Raw genomic sequence first — 19,010 nt, forward strand, 5'->3', positions numbered from 1 at the left:
TTGTTCATCTTCGAATGTAGCAGCATTTCAATGTACTACAAAAATCCGACTGGCAAGACTGTTTGGGATATTTGTCAATATGGCCAACTCTACGTTCTGAATTTTTTCCTACCTGTGAGAAGAGATGGTTGCTAATAGGAACTTTTTGAATTGTGAATCACATGCAGTATTCTGTTCACCATAAGAATAATATGAATATAAACATTTTGCCATGTATTCTTTCGTGTTTGCTGCTATCTCATTTAAATCCTGTCTGCCTAATAAACTACGAAACTAGAGTGAGACAACAGCAAACGCGGAAGAATATACATATCATGTCATGTTTATATCCTTATTATTCTTATGCTTAATAGTGATACAGTCAGAAATGAAGCACAGCAATTGACTAGATTTTTAAATCTAAGATGAATCTAATTTCTGTGCAGAATGTAATGTACTAAAGAGGCGTCTGCAAAGATTTTCAAACGGAGAAAAATTTTCGCTATACTCTCGTTCAGAACATCATCTATCATATGCAGTCTTAGTTCTTGTTGATCATTATCAAAGAAAGCAGCAGTGTAAGTAACAACAAATAGCAGTCTCTTGCCATTGTTTCGCTAATGAGACGATTTCTCTCTTTTTTTTTAAATTGTAAGCGGCGGTAGCACGCACAAAAGCAAGCCATGCCGTGAGCGGCAACAATCCGTAAACACTCATTATCAGAATGTGACAAACAATGCATGACACAGTACAATAATGCATTTTCAGCTTAGAGTGATATAAACACCTATAACAAAAGGAATGGCACTTATCAGATCAAAGAAAAATAAGCAATCAATTCAAACCAGACAAAGCACGTGAAAAAGGAAGGGTACCTGTATAAATACGGACGGAGCGCCTGACACATAGCAATGGCTACCTGGGAAAGCTTAACTGCTAAGCTTACGACTCGAACCAAACTACTGTAGCTGTATTGCCATTCATTTGACTTAAATTGTGTCTCATATTACAGTGGACCAACTTTGTTTCGATTTGAAGGTGCGGCCTAGAACTTTTCTCTCCCCTTGAATTTTGAGTCTCAAATTTCAGGTGTGGCTTAGATTCGGGAAATTTTTTTTCCCTTGATTTCGAGTCTCATTTTTCATGTGCGGCTTAGATTCGAGTGCGGCTTAGATTCGAGTAAATACGGTGTGTGAGCCTCTCCATCTGCGAATAACTACTGCGACATACACCCGTTTGAACCTGCTTGCTCCTTTTATCCCTTGCTTCTCTTTTCTTCTTGGCTCGACTACTTACTGCCCACATTTATTTCTATAGAAGGAGACGATCCAGACAAATACCTTCAAAAGTGACTTTGTAACACTTAAATTTATATTCAGTATTTACAAATTTCTCTTTTTCAGAAACACTTTTATTGTTCAAATATCCTCTGTATTTCAGCCATCATCACTTATTTTCTTGCTGAAGTCGTAAAACTCGTCAACTACTTTTACGGTTTTATTTCCCAATCTAATTGTATCCGCTTCACACGATTTAATTTGACTTCTTCCTATTACCCTCAAATTACTTTTGTTGATATTCATCTTACATTGAGGTGAAGTGACAAAAGTTGTGGGATAACAATATGCCCATTTACAGATTGTGGTAGTATTGGGTGCACAGGGTATAAAAGGTCGATGCATCGACAGAGCTATCATATGTATTCAGGTAATAAGATTCTGACGTGATTATGGCTGAACGACAGGAATTAACAGACTTTGTACATGGAATGGTTATTGCAGCTAGACGCATGGGTCATGCAGGTTTGGAAATTGTTTGGGAATTCAATATTCCGAGATGCCAGGTGCAAAGAATCCCCGACTGGGCCGGGAATCAAACCGTGGCCCCTGTGATCGAGAGTAGCAACACTAACCACAAGACCGTGAGGTGCTGACGGACGACAGTGAAAAATTGATAATACACCAAATGTTGACAGTTATTAAGCAGCAACCTTATATTCTTCTGCACCTAGTGATCAATTCAAACCTGAAACAAAGAAAGATATACTATTTTGAGACTGCCTCAAAAAAATAAGGCAGGTTGTTGTAGACACCCTGTATTAGGAATGTGTATGTTCGAAGAAGAATCAAACAATATACACTGAGGTGGTAAAAGTCACGGGTATACCTCCTCCACAGCGTAGTGCAGCAACTCGATGTGGCGTGGGTTCAACAAGTCGTTTGAAGACCACACAGAACTACTGAGCCATGCTGCTTCTAAAGCTGTCCATAACTACAAAAGTGTTGCCAGTGCAGGATTTTGTGCACGAACTGACCTCTAGATTGTGTCCCACATATGTTCAACGGGATTCATGTCGGGTGATCTGGGTTGCCAAATAATTCGTTCGAATTGTCCAGAATGTTCTTCAAACGGGTGACATGGTGCTGTCTCATCCATAAAAGTTTGATTGTTGTTTGCGAACATGAAGTCCATGAATTGCTGCAAATGACCTCCGAGCAGCCGAACGTAACTAGGAACCAATCCATTTCATGTAAATACAACCTACAGCATTATAGAGCCATGACCAGCTTGCACATTGGCTTTGTTGACAACTTGAGTCCATAGCTTCATGGGATCTGTGCCACACTCAAACCCCATCATCAGCTCTTACCAACTGAAATCGGGTCTCATCTGTCCAAGCCATCGTTTTCCAGTTGTCTAGGGTCCAATCGGTACGGTCTTGAGTCCGTGCATTGCAGGCGATGTCGTGTTGTTAGCAAAGGCACTCACATAGATCGTCTGCTGCCAAAGCCCATTAACGCCAAATTCCACTGCACTGTGATAATGAATACATTTGTTGTACGTTCCACATTGATGTTTGCTGTTAGCACTGACAACTCTATGCAAACGTCACAGCTCTTGGTTGTTAAGTGAAGGCCGTCAGCCACTGCGTTGTGGTGGTGAGAGGTAATGCCTGAAATTTGGTACTCTTGGCACTGCGGATCTCAGAATATTGAATTCCCTAATGATTTCTGAAATGGAATGTCCCAAGCATCTAGTTCCAAGTACCATTCCACATTCAGTGTCTGTTAATTCCTGTCATGCCGCCATAATCTTGTCAGTAACCTTTTCACGTGGACCTCCTGAGTACAATAGACAGCTCCGCTAATGCACTGCCCTTTAATACGGTGTGTGTATGTGATACTACCGCTGTCTTTATACGTGCATATCTGTTTCCCATGACTTTTGTCACCTCAGCATATATCACTTCCTTCTGAATATGTATTTCAAGATGATCACAAGAAGAAAAATGGAGAGAAATTAGATGTAATACAGAGCTCTACCAACTGTCATGCTTCCCATGTGCCATTTGCGTAAATGGGACAGGAAAGGGGGGGGGGGTCAGTTTTTACTTTCCTCCACACACCGTAAAGTGGCATGCAGAGTACAGATGTAGATGTGGACCTAAAACATAGTATTAACACCTGGCTTAAAGAATACAAGAGCAATTGTTGTCTGGGCAATGCAAATAGGTCGGCAGTACCAGATCATGCTGCGGGACCAGGCAACTACCAAAATCGACCGCCTTATACCGCGGTTCTATCAAGATCCAGTTATTACTATGCTGGCATGTACAGACAGGACATAGAAATCCAAAAGGATGAAAACAGTTGTAGAAAAAACTTGTGGGACATACTGCTAAGTAAACCAATAAGCAGCAGCTCTTCTGCAGTTACAAGCAGTCAGATGGCACCATGACCTGCCTGTTACTCAGTTGCATACCAACTGTTCGGCTCGTCAGGCTTGCTCGAATTCGAAAATCGACTAACAAAGCCTTTATAGGCTTTGAGGATGTCTTCAGCATTGCAGATGAAATATTAGGCACAGAAACATGTCTTAGCCCACAGCCCATTGCCCATACAACTAAAATTGCAGATTACATGGTTGCACCCCACTTGTGTTTCAGGTTTAATGCCATACGAAGTGTGATTCAAAAGTAACAAGAATTTTTTAATTTTGCAGGATGTATACATCTGATTTCCAAAAACCTTTTTTTTTCCCCTTGTTGGTACACGTGACCCTGATGTATGTTTGCATTTTCAGCTATTTGGAATGTTTAGTTTATTGTTGATAGTCAAATACGTTATGTGTGTTTTTGAGTGCTTGGAGAATTTTTACTTTTGAAAAAGATGGATCAAAGAATTAACATAAATTTTCCTTGAAAAATGGAATAAAGTACAGCACCATATTCGAAATGTTGACTGTGGCTTTTGGCAAGTCTGCTGTGAGTAAGACGAGAGTTTATGAGTGGTATAAATGTTTCAAAAGGCTCAACATGATGTTGAAGATGATACCCACCCTGGACGCATTAATTAATGATGACACTGTGGAAGAAATAAGGAAATAGTTCAGGAAAATCACCACATTACAGTCAGCGAGGCTGCTGATGATGTCGACATACCCTTAGGCTCATGTGAAGAAATGTTTTCATATAATTTGGGCACAAAATGTGTAGCATCAGAGTTTGTTCTGAAATTGTCGAATTTCCGCCAGAAACAATGCCGCACAGACGTGCTCAAAAATTGCAGAATGAGGTCGACAATGATTCAGAAATTCTGAAGAAGGTTATAACAGGTGATGAAATGCAGGGGTGTGATGTCAAAACTGAGACCCACTCACCTCAATGGAAATTACCTGGAGAGCAGAGGCAGAAAAAAACTGGGCAAGTTTGATCACATGTGAAGGTCTTTCTCACTGTTTTCCTTTGTTAAAGTGACATCGTGTATCACGAGCTACTGTCTTATAGTCGTACGGTGAATAAGAAATACTATCTGGAAATTATTCACCATTTGTGTGAAGCAATTTGAAGAAAATGACCCGAACTGTGGCAAAACCACTCCTGGAAATTTCATTACGAAGTTGCTCCTGCTCACACCTCAATGCTTTTTTGTGATATTTTGGCAAAAAAACAAAACCGCTATATTGTCCCAGCCACCTTAATTGCCAGACATGGCCTTCTGTTACTAATTTCTATTTCAGAGGACCACAAGAGGACATTGCTTTGCCACAACTGACGAGATAAAAACAGAATCACTGAAGGAGCTGAACACCATAATGAATAGAGCTCTAGAAGTGCTTCTAAGATTGGAAAAAGTGCTGGATCTGAAGTTGATGTTGATGAATAAATGAAGATTGTTTAATAATAACAAAAATTCAAAATTCCCATTTTGTCTCGATCATGCATCGTATTCTTTACAGCAAGGGGGGTGGGGGGGGGGGGGGGTTGCCCTTCATGGCTATAATTGTGTGACCACTTTTTTTGTCTCTGCAGGTGTGTGAAGCACGCATCAGTGAAGGCACAGAGCACATGATTCAGCAGAACAGGGCCGAGTACGACACACTGCTTTCCCGTGCCATGCAGCCACCTCCTCAGAAAGTCTGCGTTGGAAGCGTCTTTGTGGAGCACGCCATTAGGTGAGTGACATGCCATTAATGAATGCCCTTGTTATCCTCCTCACTCCATATGTAGCATATATGCCACACCACTGCTAAGCTGCAACCACTGTGCTGCATTATATGTAGGTATGACAACCAACAAGCTGTCTGTCCGCATGAATGGCCACCGAAAAACTGTGGCCAAAAAACAAGTGGACCACCCTGTTGCTGAACACACTGCCAATTGTGATATCCTTCATTTCAGTGACTGCTTCACAGCCTGTGCAATATGGATCCTTCCACCAACACCAGCTTTTCTGAATTTTAGGTGGGGACTTTCCCTGCAATACATCGTATGTCACCATAACCCTCTAGGCCTTAACCTCCATTAGTCACTGTCCTCACCCATTCAGCCTCTTCCCTGTTTCCATTCCAGCACTACATAGCCGTCATTCCACCACCACACCCAGTCTTTTTATTTCTCTCCTTTTCTGCCACTTCCCCCCCCCCTCCCCCACCTCACCCTTTCTTCCCACCTCTCCTCGGTCCTCCGTCTAACCTGCAGCACTTCACTGCCCGCCACTCCCACCATACTATTCCTCCCCCTCCCCACCTCAGCCTCCTCCTTACCCCCACCCAGTCGCCACTCCCATCATGCACTGGTGCTGCTACTCACAGTGTGGTTTCAGTTGCCTGAGACTGCAGTCGTGTGAGTGAGAGGTGTGTGTGTGTGTGTGTGTGTGTGTGTGTGTGTGTGTGTGTCATCTATTGTTGACGAATGCCTTAATGGCCGAAAGTTTTAATTGTGAGAGCCTTTTGTTGTGCCTATCTGCGACTCAGCATCTCCGCTATATGGTGAGTAGCAGCTTTCCTTATGAATATTGTTACATTCAAACCCTGCACTGGCATCTCTTTCACAATTATGAAGAGCTGTAAAGGCAGCATAGCTCAGTATTTCTGCAAGGGAATTCCAACAACTTGTGGAATCCATGCCACATCAAGTTGCTGCACTACGCTGGGCAAAAGGATGTGCGACATGATATTAGGAGGTATCCCATGACTTTTGTCAGCTCAGTGTACACTAAAATAACCTGTTATATTAAATAAGTGACTGTTTACTTCATCACAAAAGTACAGCCGGTGATGCAGCACAGGTCCAGCATTCACCAGTGATCAATACATTCACATTCCAATGGCATAATTTTCATAATTTTTAGATATTTGACATTGAGTTTTCTGGATATCCTGCATAGGGCCTATTTCAGTTATTTTCTAACATAACTAGCGTTCACTGTGTGCATATCCTAAAAATTTGACAAATCACACCAGTTTTTCAAATTTAGTATCTGAAGTCTCATTTTGTCCCCGAACAATGTGCTAACTGGCAGTATAAACTTTTTGTTCACATTATCTAAGCTCAGGACTGAGGAGGTTTTTTGCAAGTTGACACTTCAGTTTACTTGTGTGCGTGGTGAGCAGCCAGACTGAGAGGGAAACCCAAGGATTGGGGAATTTTCCTATCAAAATTTTGTTACACTGTATTTTGTCATTTTACTACAGCGTCCTACGATGAGTCAGTGGCTGGCCTTGGCTGGGTGCATTCTGGATGTTACTCTGTGCACCACTACCCACACCTGGTTCACTTGGATAGTGTTCCCACATGAGTACTGCTGAGAGAGGACACTATTCCGATGTGTTGCTGACAGTGGGATGCCGTGGGGTACAACACTGTCATCCAGCAGGAAAGCTGGAAATCGTCACTTGCGGGATGTGGATTGGGTCAGCTAAAAACATCCAGGACACACAGTACCAGCTTTCCTCTCGGCTAGACGTGTTTGCTAGCTCCTCTTTAAGAGTGTCGTGCACTCAGTCTAGCTGCGGCAGCCTCCTGACACCGTATTCCGTCTCTTTTGGTTTATGCTTTAGTATCAGTGCTTGAAGCAATAAACTCCAAATGGGGCACTGAAGTTTTTGTCTTTGAAAAATTCCCCATCACACCCAGGCAACAACATCCTGCCTCCATCCTAACTAGACCAGTAAACTCGCATTTCAAATACGTCTTTGAAATTTTCTGGCAGATTACAACTGTGTGCCAAACTGGGACGCTAACCTGGAACGCAAGGTAGCTTTTTAAGCAAGCACCACTTTGAAATAAAAACAAAACAAATAGACTTTCCATAGCAATTTTATTTTTACCTGAAAGCCTGTACTTTAATCTAGTTTTGTGCATCATTCCCAGCAATACTAAGGCGTATAATGTATCGTACAAATAGGTTTGAATACCACCCTCATCAATGAGATCGACAGGAAGTGCAAAATGGTTAAGCAAGGATGGCTAGAGGACAAATGTAAGGATGTAGAGGCTTATCTCATGAGGGGTAAGATAGATACTGCCTACAGGAAAATTAAAGAGACCTTTGGAGAAAAGAGAACCACTTGCATGAATATCAAGAGCTCAGATGGAAACCCAGTTCTAAGCAAAGAAGGGAAAGCAGAAAGATAGAAGGGGTATATAGAGGGTCTATACAGGGGCGATGTTCTTGAGGACAATATTATGGAAATGGAAGAGGATGTAGATGAAGATGAAATGGGAGATACGATACTGCGTGAAGAGTTTGACAGAGCACTGAAAGACCTAAGTCGAAACAAGGCCCCGGGAGTAGACAACATTCCATTAGAACTACTGACAGCCTTGGGAGAGCCAGTCCTGACAAAACTCTACCATCTGGTGAGCAAGATGTACGAGATAGGCGAAATTCCATCAGACTTCAAGAATAATATAATAATTCAAATCCCAAAGAAAGCAGGTGTTGACAGATGACCTCGGGGAAGATCAGTTTGGATTCCGTAGAAATGTTGGAACGTGGCCCTATGATTTATCTTAGAAGAAGGATTAAGGAAAGGCAAACCTATGTTTCTAGCATTTGTAGACTTCGAGAAAGCTTTTGACAATGTTGATTGGAATACTCTCTTTCAAATTCTGAAGGTGGCATGGGTAAAATACAGGGAGCGAAAGGCTGCTTACAATTTGTACAGAAAGCAGATGGCAGTTATAACAGTCGAGGGACATGAAAGGGAAGCAGTGGTTGGGAAGGGAGTGAAACAGGGTTATAGCATCTCCCCAATGCTATTCAATCTGTATATTGAGCAAGCAGTAAAGGAAACAAAAGAAAAATTCGGAGTAGGCATTAAAATCCACGGAGAAGAAATAAAAACTTTGAGGTTCACCGATGACATTGTAATTCTGTCAGAGGCAGCAAAGGACTTGGAAGAGCAGTTGAACGGAATGGACAGTGTCTTGAAAGGAGGATATAAGATGAACATCAACAAAAGCAAAATGAGGATAATGGAATATAGTTGAATTAAGTCGGGTGATGCTGAGGGAATTAGATTAGGAAATGAGACACTTAAAGTAGTAAAGGAGTTTTGTTATTTGGGGAACAGAATAACTGATGATGGTCGAAGTAGAGAGAATATAAAATGTAGACTGGCAATGGCAAGGAAAGTGTTTCTGAACAAGAGAAATTTGTTAACATCAAGTATTGATTTAAGTGCCAGGAAGTCGTTTCTGAAAGTATTTGTGTGGAGTGTAGCCATGTATGGAAGTGAAACATGGACGATAAATAGTTTGGACAAGAAGAGAATAGAAGCTTTCGAAATGTGGTGTTACAGAAGAATGCTGAAGATTAGAGGGGTAGATCACATAACTAATGAGGAGGTATTGAATAGAATTGGGGAGAAGAGGAGTTTGTGGCACAACTTGACTAGAAGAAGGGATCGGTTGGTAGGACATGTTCTGAGGCATCAAGGTGTCACCAATTTAGTACTGGAGAGCAGCATGGAGGGTAAAAATCGTTGAGGGAGACCAAGAGATGAATACACTAAGCAGATTCAGAGGGATGTAGGCTGCAGAGAATTTTACTTTAGCTCTCTAAAGCAGAATAATACTGCAGCAATAAAGCATAAGTGAGTGAATAACACAAAAATAAAACTTTAGTTGGAAAGAAAATGCACCATTCACAACAACAAAACACAGTGTACACACAAGCATCTGCTGACAGCAAATTTATCAAAGACTTTAGGATAAAGATAATGCAATACTTCATAACAACACACTGTTATGCATTATGTTACTTGTGAGAATGAGTGATGAATTTCTTAAATCTGGGAACATGTGAATCTCATTCAGAACTTTACACTTTGAGGACCAGACAGTTAGAAAAATTTTGGGCTCTGAAGACTAGCCATTTATGCCAGTATTTAAAATTTTACTGGGTAACACATGCTAAGAAACACCAACATTATTTGTCGAACAATGAAAAATGCAGGATGGAATGTAACAATATCATGAGAAGGAAAGTTGCTGCTCACTATATAGTGAAGACGCTGAGTTGCAGATAGGCACAACAAAAAGACTTACACAATTAAAGCTTTCGGCCATTGGCCTTCGTCAGCAATAGACACATATATGCACACACACAGATACTAACGCAAACACAACTCACACACACGATTGCAGTCTCAGGCAACTGAAACCACACTGCGAGCAGCAGCACCAGTGCCTGATGGGAGTGTTGACTGGATGGGGGTAAGGAGGAGGCTGGGGCAGGGAGGGGGAGGGATAGTATGATGTGGGTGGCGGACAGTGAAGTGCTGCAGGTTAGACGGTGGGCAGGGGAGAGGTGGGGAGGGGAGAGGGGAAGTGGTGGAAAAGGAGAGAAATAAAAAGACTGGGTGTAGTGATGGAATGACAGCAGTGTAGTGCTGAAATGGGAACAGGGAAGGGGCTGGATGGGTGAGGATGGTGACTAATGATGGGTGAGGCCAGGAGGGTTGCGGGAATGTAGGATGTATTGCAGGGGAAGTTCCCACCTGCTCATTTAAGAAAAGCTGGTGTTGTTGGGAAGGATCCATATGGCGCAGGCTGTGGAACAGTCATTGAAATGAAGGATATCATGTTTGGCAGTGTGTTCAGCAACAGGGTGGTTCACTTGTTTCCTGATTGTAGTTTATCGGTGACCGTTAATGTGGACAGGCAGCTTGTTGGTTGTCATGCCTACATAGAATGCAGTACAGTTGTTGCAGCTTACCTTGTAGACCACATGAATGGTTTCACAGGTAGCCCTGCCTTTGATGGGATAGGTGATGTTAATGACCAGACTGGAGTAGGTGGTGGTGCGAGGATGTATGGGACAGGTCTTGCATATAGGTCTATTACAGGGGTATGAGCCATGAGGCAAGGGGTTGGAAGCAGGGAATGTGTAAGGATGGACATATGTATTGTGTAGGTTTGGTGGACAGCAGAATACTACTGTGGGAAGGGTGGGAAGGATAGTGGGTGGGACATTTCTCATTTCAGGGCACAACGAGAGGTAGTCGAAATCCTGGCAGAGAATGTAATTCAGTTGCTCCAGTCATGGATGATACTGAGTTTATTACGTATTATATGTGGAAGCTTAGCTTCTGTTGTAGCTATATTGTATGTATATTAATTTAAACCATTAACTTTTCATGTTTGTGTGTTGATGCTACTTAACAGTCATGTTGATATTGGCTTGTTACATCATAAGTCCTGTTCTCATTGACTGTGAGATCGTACAATATGAGCTATGACTGGCTGACAAAAGTGCATCACAATCTCAGTTTCACACATCTCCGTGGCCGAGGTCACTAACGCACACTTGTGTGATGGCGCTCGACCTGGGGGTAAGCTGGGTCAAATATTGGTGGTGACAAGGTTTTCACTGCCAGTGTTTGTCCGGCAAGGGGGGAGTTACCGGTCGCCAGACTTTGTGCCGATGTTCTGGTTTAAATACCAAACCTCTCTGCAGCACCTCATGAATTGAGAGCATGTGGCACTGTTGATGGCGATCTATCTGTTGGATGGGGTTGTTAAGATTGGCAGACCTCTTAGTGCTATTTGCTAGGAGTAGGGTATTCGATGGCACCAGGTTTCGCCCTCTTCCCTCTCTTAAGCTCATCATCATACAAAACACACACACACACACATTATTACAAATAATGTTATTGAACATGTTAAAAAACATTGATTTCAATGATTTGGAAGCTATTGTACTGTATTTGGTGGAATTCGTATTTATATTTTCATACTCAGAACACATACTGGAATACTCTCTTTCAAATTCTGAAGGTGGCAGGGGTAAAATGCAGGGAGCGAAAGGCTATTTACAATTTGTACAGAAAGCAGATGGCAGTTATAAGAGTCGAGGGCATGAAAGGGAAACAGTGATTGGGAATGGAGTGAGACAGGGTTGTAGCCTCTCCCCGATGCTATTCAATCTGTATATTGAGCAAGCAGTAAAGGAAACGGAAGAAAAGTTCGGAGTAGGTATTAAAATCCCTGGAGAAGAAATAAAAACTTTGAGGTTTGCTGATGACATTGTAATTCTGTCAGAGGCAGCAAAGGACTTGGAAGAGCAGTTGAACGGAATGGACAGTGTCTTGAAAGGAGGATATAAGATGAACATCAACAAAAGCAAAATGAGGATAATGGAATGTAGTCGAACTAAGTCAAGTGATGCGGGGGGAATTAGATTAGGAAATGAGACTCTTAAAGTAGTAAAAGAGTTTTGCTATTTGGGGAGCAAAATAACTGGTGATGGTCAAAGTAGAGAGGATATAAAATGTAGACTGGCAATGGCAAGGAAAGCGTTTCTGAAGAAGAGAAATCTGTTAACATCAAGTATAGATTTAAGTGTCAGGAAGTCGTTTCTGAAAGTATTTGTATGGAGTGTAGCCATGTATGGAAGTGAAACGTGGACGATAAATAGTTTAGAAAAGAAGAGAATAGAAGCTTTCGAAATGTGGTGCTACAGAAGAATGCTGAAAATTAGATGGATAGATCACATAACTAATGAGGAGGTATTGAATAGAATTGGGGAGAAGAGGAGTTGGTGGCACAACTTGACAAGAACAAGGGACCGGTTGGCAGGACATGTTCTGAGGCATCAAGGGATCACAAATTTAGTACTGGAGGGCAGCGTGGAGGGTAAAAATCGTAGAGGGAGACCGAGAGATGAATACACTAAGCAGATTCAGAAGGATGTAGGCTGCAGTAGGTACTGGGAGATGAAGAGGCTTGCACAGGATAGAGTAGCATGGAGAGCTGCATCAAACCAGTCTCAGGACTGAAGACCACAACAACAACAACACTTTCGTAATATGATAATATGCAGTGTACATTTTGCCACACGTCAAAGATCTTTCCAAAAAACGTTGCTTTTTGCTGGGTTTTATCTCTTAAAGAGTGCCAGGAAGTTCTACGACCACATATAAAACTTTTACCATTCAAAGGATTGGTAAGTTTTACAGCTCTGAGGAATCGTATATTGTCAATTAACACAGAAAAATGTACTTTCACTCAGAAAAAAGTGTATTTTCACCCAGGAACAGTGTATTTTTAATTGGGAAATCTGGAAATAAACCAGGAAAGCTTTTTTGTTGTTTGCGTATACATCCTGTGATAATTTATCGATGAGCAGATTGAAAATATGCAGTACCTTATTAAAACACACAAATAATAATGGCAAGAATAATAAGTGGAGTGTCATTTGTGTGTTGCGCACAGCCTTCTGGAGCGGGAGTACAGCCAGTACCGTGCACGCGGCAGTGTAGAGGTGATGGCGCGGGTGCAGGACGTGGGCGTGGCGCTGTTCCACCACATCGTGGGACTCTACGGGGAGGACGTGGCTCTCTACCCACCCAGCAAGCAGCTGCTCACCGGCTGCCTCGAGACCCTGGGCCAGGTACGGCAAATGGCACCTGCACTTGTAGTCTTCGCGTGACAGAGTCAGTTGTGTCCACTCTGGAAAACTGCGAGAGGATTTTTGTACCAGAAGGGTGACACTAAAAAGCTGCTAGAAGTTCGTGTATACTTGTATTCATTTCTCCTCCTCCTTCTTGGATAACAGTGACGTACTGTGGAACACGAAATTCCTTGTGTTCTCAGTTTGTTGTTTTATTTTGTTATTGTTATACTCACTGCTTCACTCACATTTGCATAGTAATTACAACAAAAATACAGAGTGATTATAATTGAAGTTAAACTTTCAAACCACTGTAGAAATAACACCACTGGTCTAAATGACGTCAAATTGCAATTTATCGGAGAAGGGGGAAAACGTATAGCAGAACAAAAATAAATAGTTGCAAAATGTAGCAGTAGATGGTGCTGTAAGCATCATAATTTAATAGTGGTCAACTACAAATGACAAATGACAGATACAACAATGCGTAACATGTACGTCTGACGTTAAACAAAGTGTACGACTCAGTGTGCATGGGTGTACAGGTGTGATACTGTTGGTTATGTAAACCCATCCATCATGGCAAGGTCCTGTCACATTGGATGGGAAAAATCAGTTTTTAATTGTCCTGAGGCCAAAAACCGCATAAAAAGCATCACTCACATCAGTTTTTAATTGATCTGAGGCCAAAAACTGCATAGAAAGCATCAATGACATCGGTTTTTAATCGTCCTGAGGCCAAAAACTGCACAAAAAGCATCACTCACATCGGTTTTTAATTGACGTGAGGCCAAAAACCGCATAAAAAGCATCAGTCACATCGGTTTTTAATTGTCCTGAGGCCAAAAACTGCATAAAAAGCATCAATCACATCGGTTTTTAAACGTCCTGAGGCCAAAACTGCATAAAAAGCATCACTCAGATCGGTTTTTAATTGTCCTGAGGCCAAAAACTGCATAAAAAGCATCACTCACATCGGTTTTTAATTGCCCTGAGGCCAAAAACTGCATAAAAAGCATGAATCAAAATCAAATCGGATTATTAATTTTCGTGTGACTGGTGCAAAGCAAGTTCAATGTGCTGTCCACTGTTTTCTGCAACAAGCTGAAATCGAGAAACAGCGTGTTCCACAGCTGATCGAAGTGTTTCCGGGGTCACATTCAGAATGTGTTGCACAGTGTGTGCCTTCAAGCCAGCTAAGTTTGCAGTCGGAACACTGAACACAACATCTTTCAGTTAACCCCACAGCCAGAAGTCACACGGATTGAGATCCGGTGGTTGGGATGGCCAGACTGTAGGGAAATGGTGGCTGATAATTCTATCATTTCCGAAATGGCACTTCAGCAGCTGCTTAACTGGATTTGCAACGTGCGAAGGTGCACCATCTTGCATAAAAATGATCCCATCCACGCATCCACGCTGTTGGAGAGCTGGAATGATGTGGTTGTGCCAAAGACACTTATAGTGATTACCAGTGACGGTACAGGTAACAGGACCGGAAGCACCTGTCTCGTCGAAAAAATATTGCCCTATGATAAATGCTGTAAACCCACACCACACAGTGACCATTTCAGGATGAAGTGATATTGGTTGATTTGTGTGTGGATTTTCCATTGACCATATTTGACAATTCTGTGTATTGACATATCCTGTCAGATAGAAGTGGGCTTTGTCGGTCCACAAAATCTTCCACAGCCAGTCATTGTCCACTTCCATGTGAGCAAGAAATTCTAAATGGATAGCAAAGAAGGATGTTTCATAGGATTTTACGCACAGTGCTCACGGGTATGTCCAATGTTCAGGCAATTCTCCGTGCACTACACGTTTGCACACCACCACTCATCTCTACGTGCATTGCTGTGGGCACTGCTTCCAATGACGTTTAATCCATTCCTTTCCTCGCTCTACCAGGTTCCACACCAAAAGAACCCATCTTTTCGAATTTCCAAATCATTTTCTCCAGACCCACGGCAGTCATAGGTCCAACACTTTTATTCAAACCCTTCAGGATTTGGACTTCCGCAGAGCGATGTGTGCACAGTCATCATTATTGTAATACAGCTTTACAAGCAGTGTGCTATCCTGCATTGAGACAGTCATGGCAAACGTTGCAGACACAAAAGGAGTAAAAGCCATGTACCCGGCATATTTATACCAACTTCAATGTGTCTTGCGCATGACAGGTGTTTTCATTTACATATTCTGACTTTTACAGTGCCATCTGTTGATCAATTTTCACATTTTTTTTTCTTATGCCATATGTTTTCCTGCTTTCTCCGATAGTATTCTGTTGGAATTTGATGTAATCCCGACCAGTGGTATTATTTTTGCAGTGATTTGAAAGTTTAATTATAATCAACCCATAATTTCATAAACATACATCGGGCCCACTGAATATTTAATGTATGAGTGAGCCATTTCTTTTCTATGCAATTCTGACAAAGCAAATTTCTTGTGGTGACTGATAAAATATCTTTCTTTGATTTAGTTTACACTTTCTAAACTTTTCATGCTAATTAAGGCCATAGACGCACGGTCTTCTTCGAATGTACTTCCGACCAAAAAGTGATTCTAGTTTATGTTAATCCCATCTTTTTAGTCCTTGTGGTGATATTGCTACAGAAACATTAACACATACGAGATGTGTTAGAAAAGTAATGAGTCTGACAACACTGTGAGTCATTTGGCAATGCTGTGTCGTTCTACTTGTGAAGGCTGTTGTGTTCATCCCTCTTAGATGCTCAGTCCAAGTTTCAGCTCTGTACAGCCATCACATCATTTTTGAGAGCTCCATCACTGAAGCTGTGTTTTTGTTGCATGTTACGAAAATGGAACAGCAGAATTTATAACGTTATGCCATCAAGTTTTGTGTTAAACTTGGGGAATCTGTGCGGTGACCTTTGAAAAGTTGAAAGAGTCCTATGGGAAACATTTCTTATCAACAGCACAAGTTTTTCACTGGCACCAACCATTTCTGGATGGGTGAGAATGAGTTGAAGATGAACCTCACTCAGGGAGATCTTCGACTTCAAAAACCAGTGAAAACATTGAGTATGTGCATACTGTTGTGATACCAGACTGATGTTTAACAATAAGGATGATTGGTGACCTGTTAAATTTAAACACTTTTACCGTACATCAAATTTTGAAAGGTTTGTACCAAAATGGTGCCAAAAGGCCACACAACTGAGCAGGACAATCGAAGAAACGTGTGCGTCGATTTTCTTGAGAGAATTGCCGACCACTAATGGTCCGGTTGTATGATAAGGTGATGAGTCCTGGATTTTTACATTCAGGCCTTGACAAAGTGCTAAAGTGAGGAGTGGCACACTGAGACATCTTAAGTGAAAAAAAGCATGAATGACCAAATCAAAGATCAAAACAATGCTGATTTGGTTTTTTGACTGTAGAGGTATCTTGAATAAGGAATTTGTTCCTCCAGAACAAACTGACAATGAAATGTTTTACAAAGATGTCCTTGAAAGGCTCAGGGAAAGGTAGAATTGCGTGAGATCAGATGTTGTAGACAAGTGGATGCTGCGTCATGACAGTGCCTCGTGTCACACAGCAACTTCAGTCATGGAATTTTTGATTTCAAAATCCACTCCTGCACAGCCCCCTATTCACCTGATCTGAGTCCTTGTGACCTTTTTCTTTTCCTGGAATTGAAAACTGTCTTAAAAGGACATGATTTTGGGACTCTGGAGAAGATTCAAAAGAATGTGTCCGACATGTTAAAGGCCCTACCAGCTGAAGCCTTTCAGTGCTGCTGCCAAGACTGGGAACGGCGACTCTGCCAGTGTATACCTGCTGAATGGAACTATTTTGAAGGGGACAGTATTATTGTTGTTTGAAAAAATAAAAAACTTTGCTAGGTAAAAAAAATCAGTCTCATTACTTTCCTCACAAACCTCGTAATACTTTACTTCTAACAGAGATGTCAGTTACCGGTTTTCATAGACCAAAAAATTTTAAGATAATGAAATGTTTTCTTAAAAACTTTCATCGTCTATTCCACCCCATTAGTGGTTGAATTTTCAAAGACACTGAAACACATATTTTCTTATTTCTAATGAGAGTCTAGTTTTCATAGATATTTTCATAGATTTAGCTTCAAAAATGCTTTTGTAATGAAGTAGTTCCATGAAAACTCCCCCGAGGTATTTTTGTATTTTCAACTGAGATACAAATTTTCATAGATTTACCTTTAAAAATGCTTTCATAACAAAATATTTTCATGAGACTTTTCTTTCCGTATTTCACCGCTTAGGGGTTGAATTTCAAAAAACACAGAAACCCATATTTTTTTATTTCTAACCAAGATGTCAAATACCATTATTCAGCTTTAAAAATAGTTTAGTAGGTCTTTAATGATGATTTATTAAAAAGAAAAAAAAAATTCACCCTCCACTTCAACTTCCTAGGGGTTGAAATCCAAAAATGCTGAAATGTGAAATAATTTCTGATCAAAAAACCAAGTATTAAGTTTTTTAGTTCTAGCTTCAAAAATTGCTTTAGTAGTGACATATTTTCAACAAACTTTTCATCTTCTTTTTCACTCCCATAGGGGTGGAATTTCGAACTATCCCTTCTTAAATAATGCCTACAGTGTAAGAACAACACCTTCCCCAAATGTTGAGTTTCTCTCCCTAGTCGTTTGGACTGAGTCAGTGAATCAGACAGGATGACAGAGATGACAAAGTTTGGGTGACCAGACGTCCGGATTAATGTGGACATGTCCTCCTTTTTAGCTCTTTGTCCGGGGTCCAGGCGGATTTTTACAGTGTCTGGCTTTTTCGGAAAGTTGAGCATAATATAGTTAAATTTACAATTAGTCTCGTTCTATTGCTGTTTTCTTAAATACTTTAACTAGTGGCACAGCCTTTGTGATAAACACGCACGAAGGCGATGTTAGTAGGTGGCACCAGGATTGTCGATGTTATCGTTGATCGACCTATAAGCGAATGCAAATATCGATTATTTAAAATTTTTGTTTTGTATCTTCGCTTGGCTTCCTGTAGTGCACATGTGATTTGTGAGTGTAATTTTTAACCTTGTGAGTTACGTAAAATATTTGGCTATGCCTAAACAAAAGTGTACGTTTTCTGATGTCCTTTCCTGCAAATATCCGGCTTTCAAGAAAGGGAGAAATGAATTTGAAGAGGAATGTAAGATATGTGGAGCTGGAATGTACGTCTCAGTGGCCACAACTGCAAGGAATGAAGTAAACACATGCCGTATGCAAACCAAGGTTACGCTTTATGGAACCTAAATGGACCCTTGTCTTAGACGGTGATCGAAAAATACATTTCACATCATATTCCGCAAAATACAACCATTCCTGCTGGAAATGCTCCCTGCATAAGGCATCATCACTCATGTGGTGCACAGTAGATCAATAGTGCAACACATGTCTGACCTGTCTTTCACTATAACCATTCTGACAAAAAATGACTCCAACGTGGGCTAACTCAGGCTGCAAACTATCATGGTCCAAAACAGTGTGGGCCCTGTGAACCAAGTTAGGAATCATCCCACGCTGAGCCAGATGGTGAAAACTGTCAACCTGCAGAGACAAGTCAGTGTGAGTATGCTTCCTGTAAATGGTGTGTTCCAATGTACCATCAGCCTTTCCGCTGACCAACTCGTCAAGGAAGGGAAGCTGCCAAGTCCAAAGCACGTCCCTCGAAGTCTTCCACAAACAGATTGCAATAATAGGTGACAACAGGCTGCCCATCTCAACTCCATCTGTCTGCTCATAGTACTGGTTATTAAATAAAAAGTAAGGGGAAATCGATACATGTCAGAATAGGTTTGCTAATTTAACACCAAACCTAACCTCAATTAACC

General features: G+C 41.3%; 1 protein-coding gene across 1 annotated transcript in view; it reads left to right on the forward strand.

Moving 5' to 3' along the window:
* Positions 1–19,010, forward strand: part of LOC126214892 (ectopic P granules protein 5 homolog) — a 388,516-nt gene that overhangs the window by 234,230 nt on the left and 135,276 nt on the right. Inside the window, exons 25-26 of the mRNA XM_049941536.1 lie at positions 5,291–5,433; positions 12,983–13,160. Of these exons, the coding sequence (XP_049797493.1) occupies positions 5,291–5,433; positions 12,983–13,160 (321 nt within the window). The remainder of the gene's footprint in view (positions 1–5,290; positions 5,434–12,982; positions 13,161–19,010) is intronic.

This window comes from Schistocerca nitens, chromosome 12, assembly GCF_023898315.1.
Source record: "Schistocerca nitens isolate TAMUIC-IGC-003100 chromosome 12, iqSchNite1.1, whole genome shotgun sequence".
Lineage (NCBI taxonomy): Eukaryota > Metazoa > Arthropoda > Insecta > Orthoptera > Acrididae > Schistocerca > Schistocerca nitens.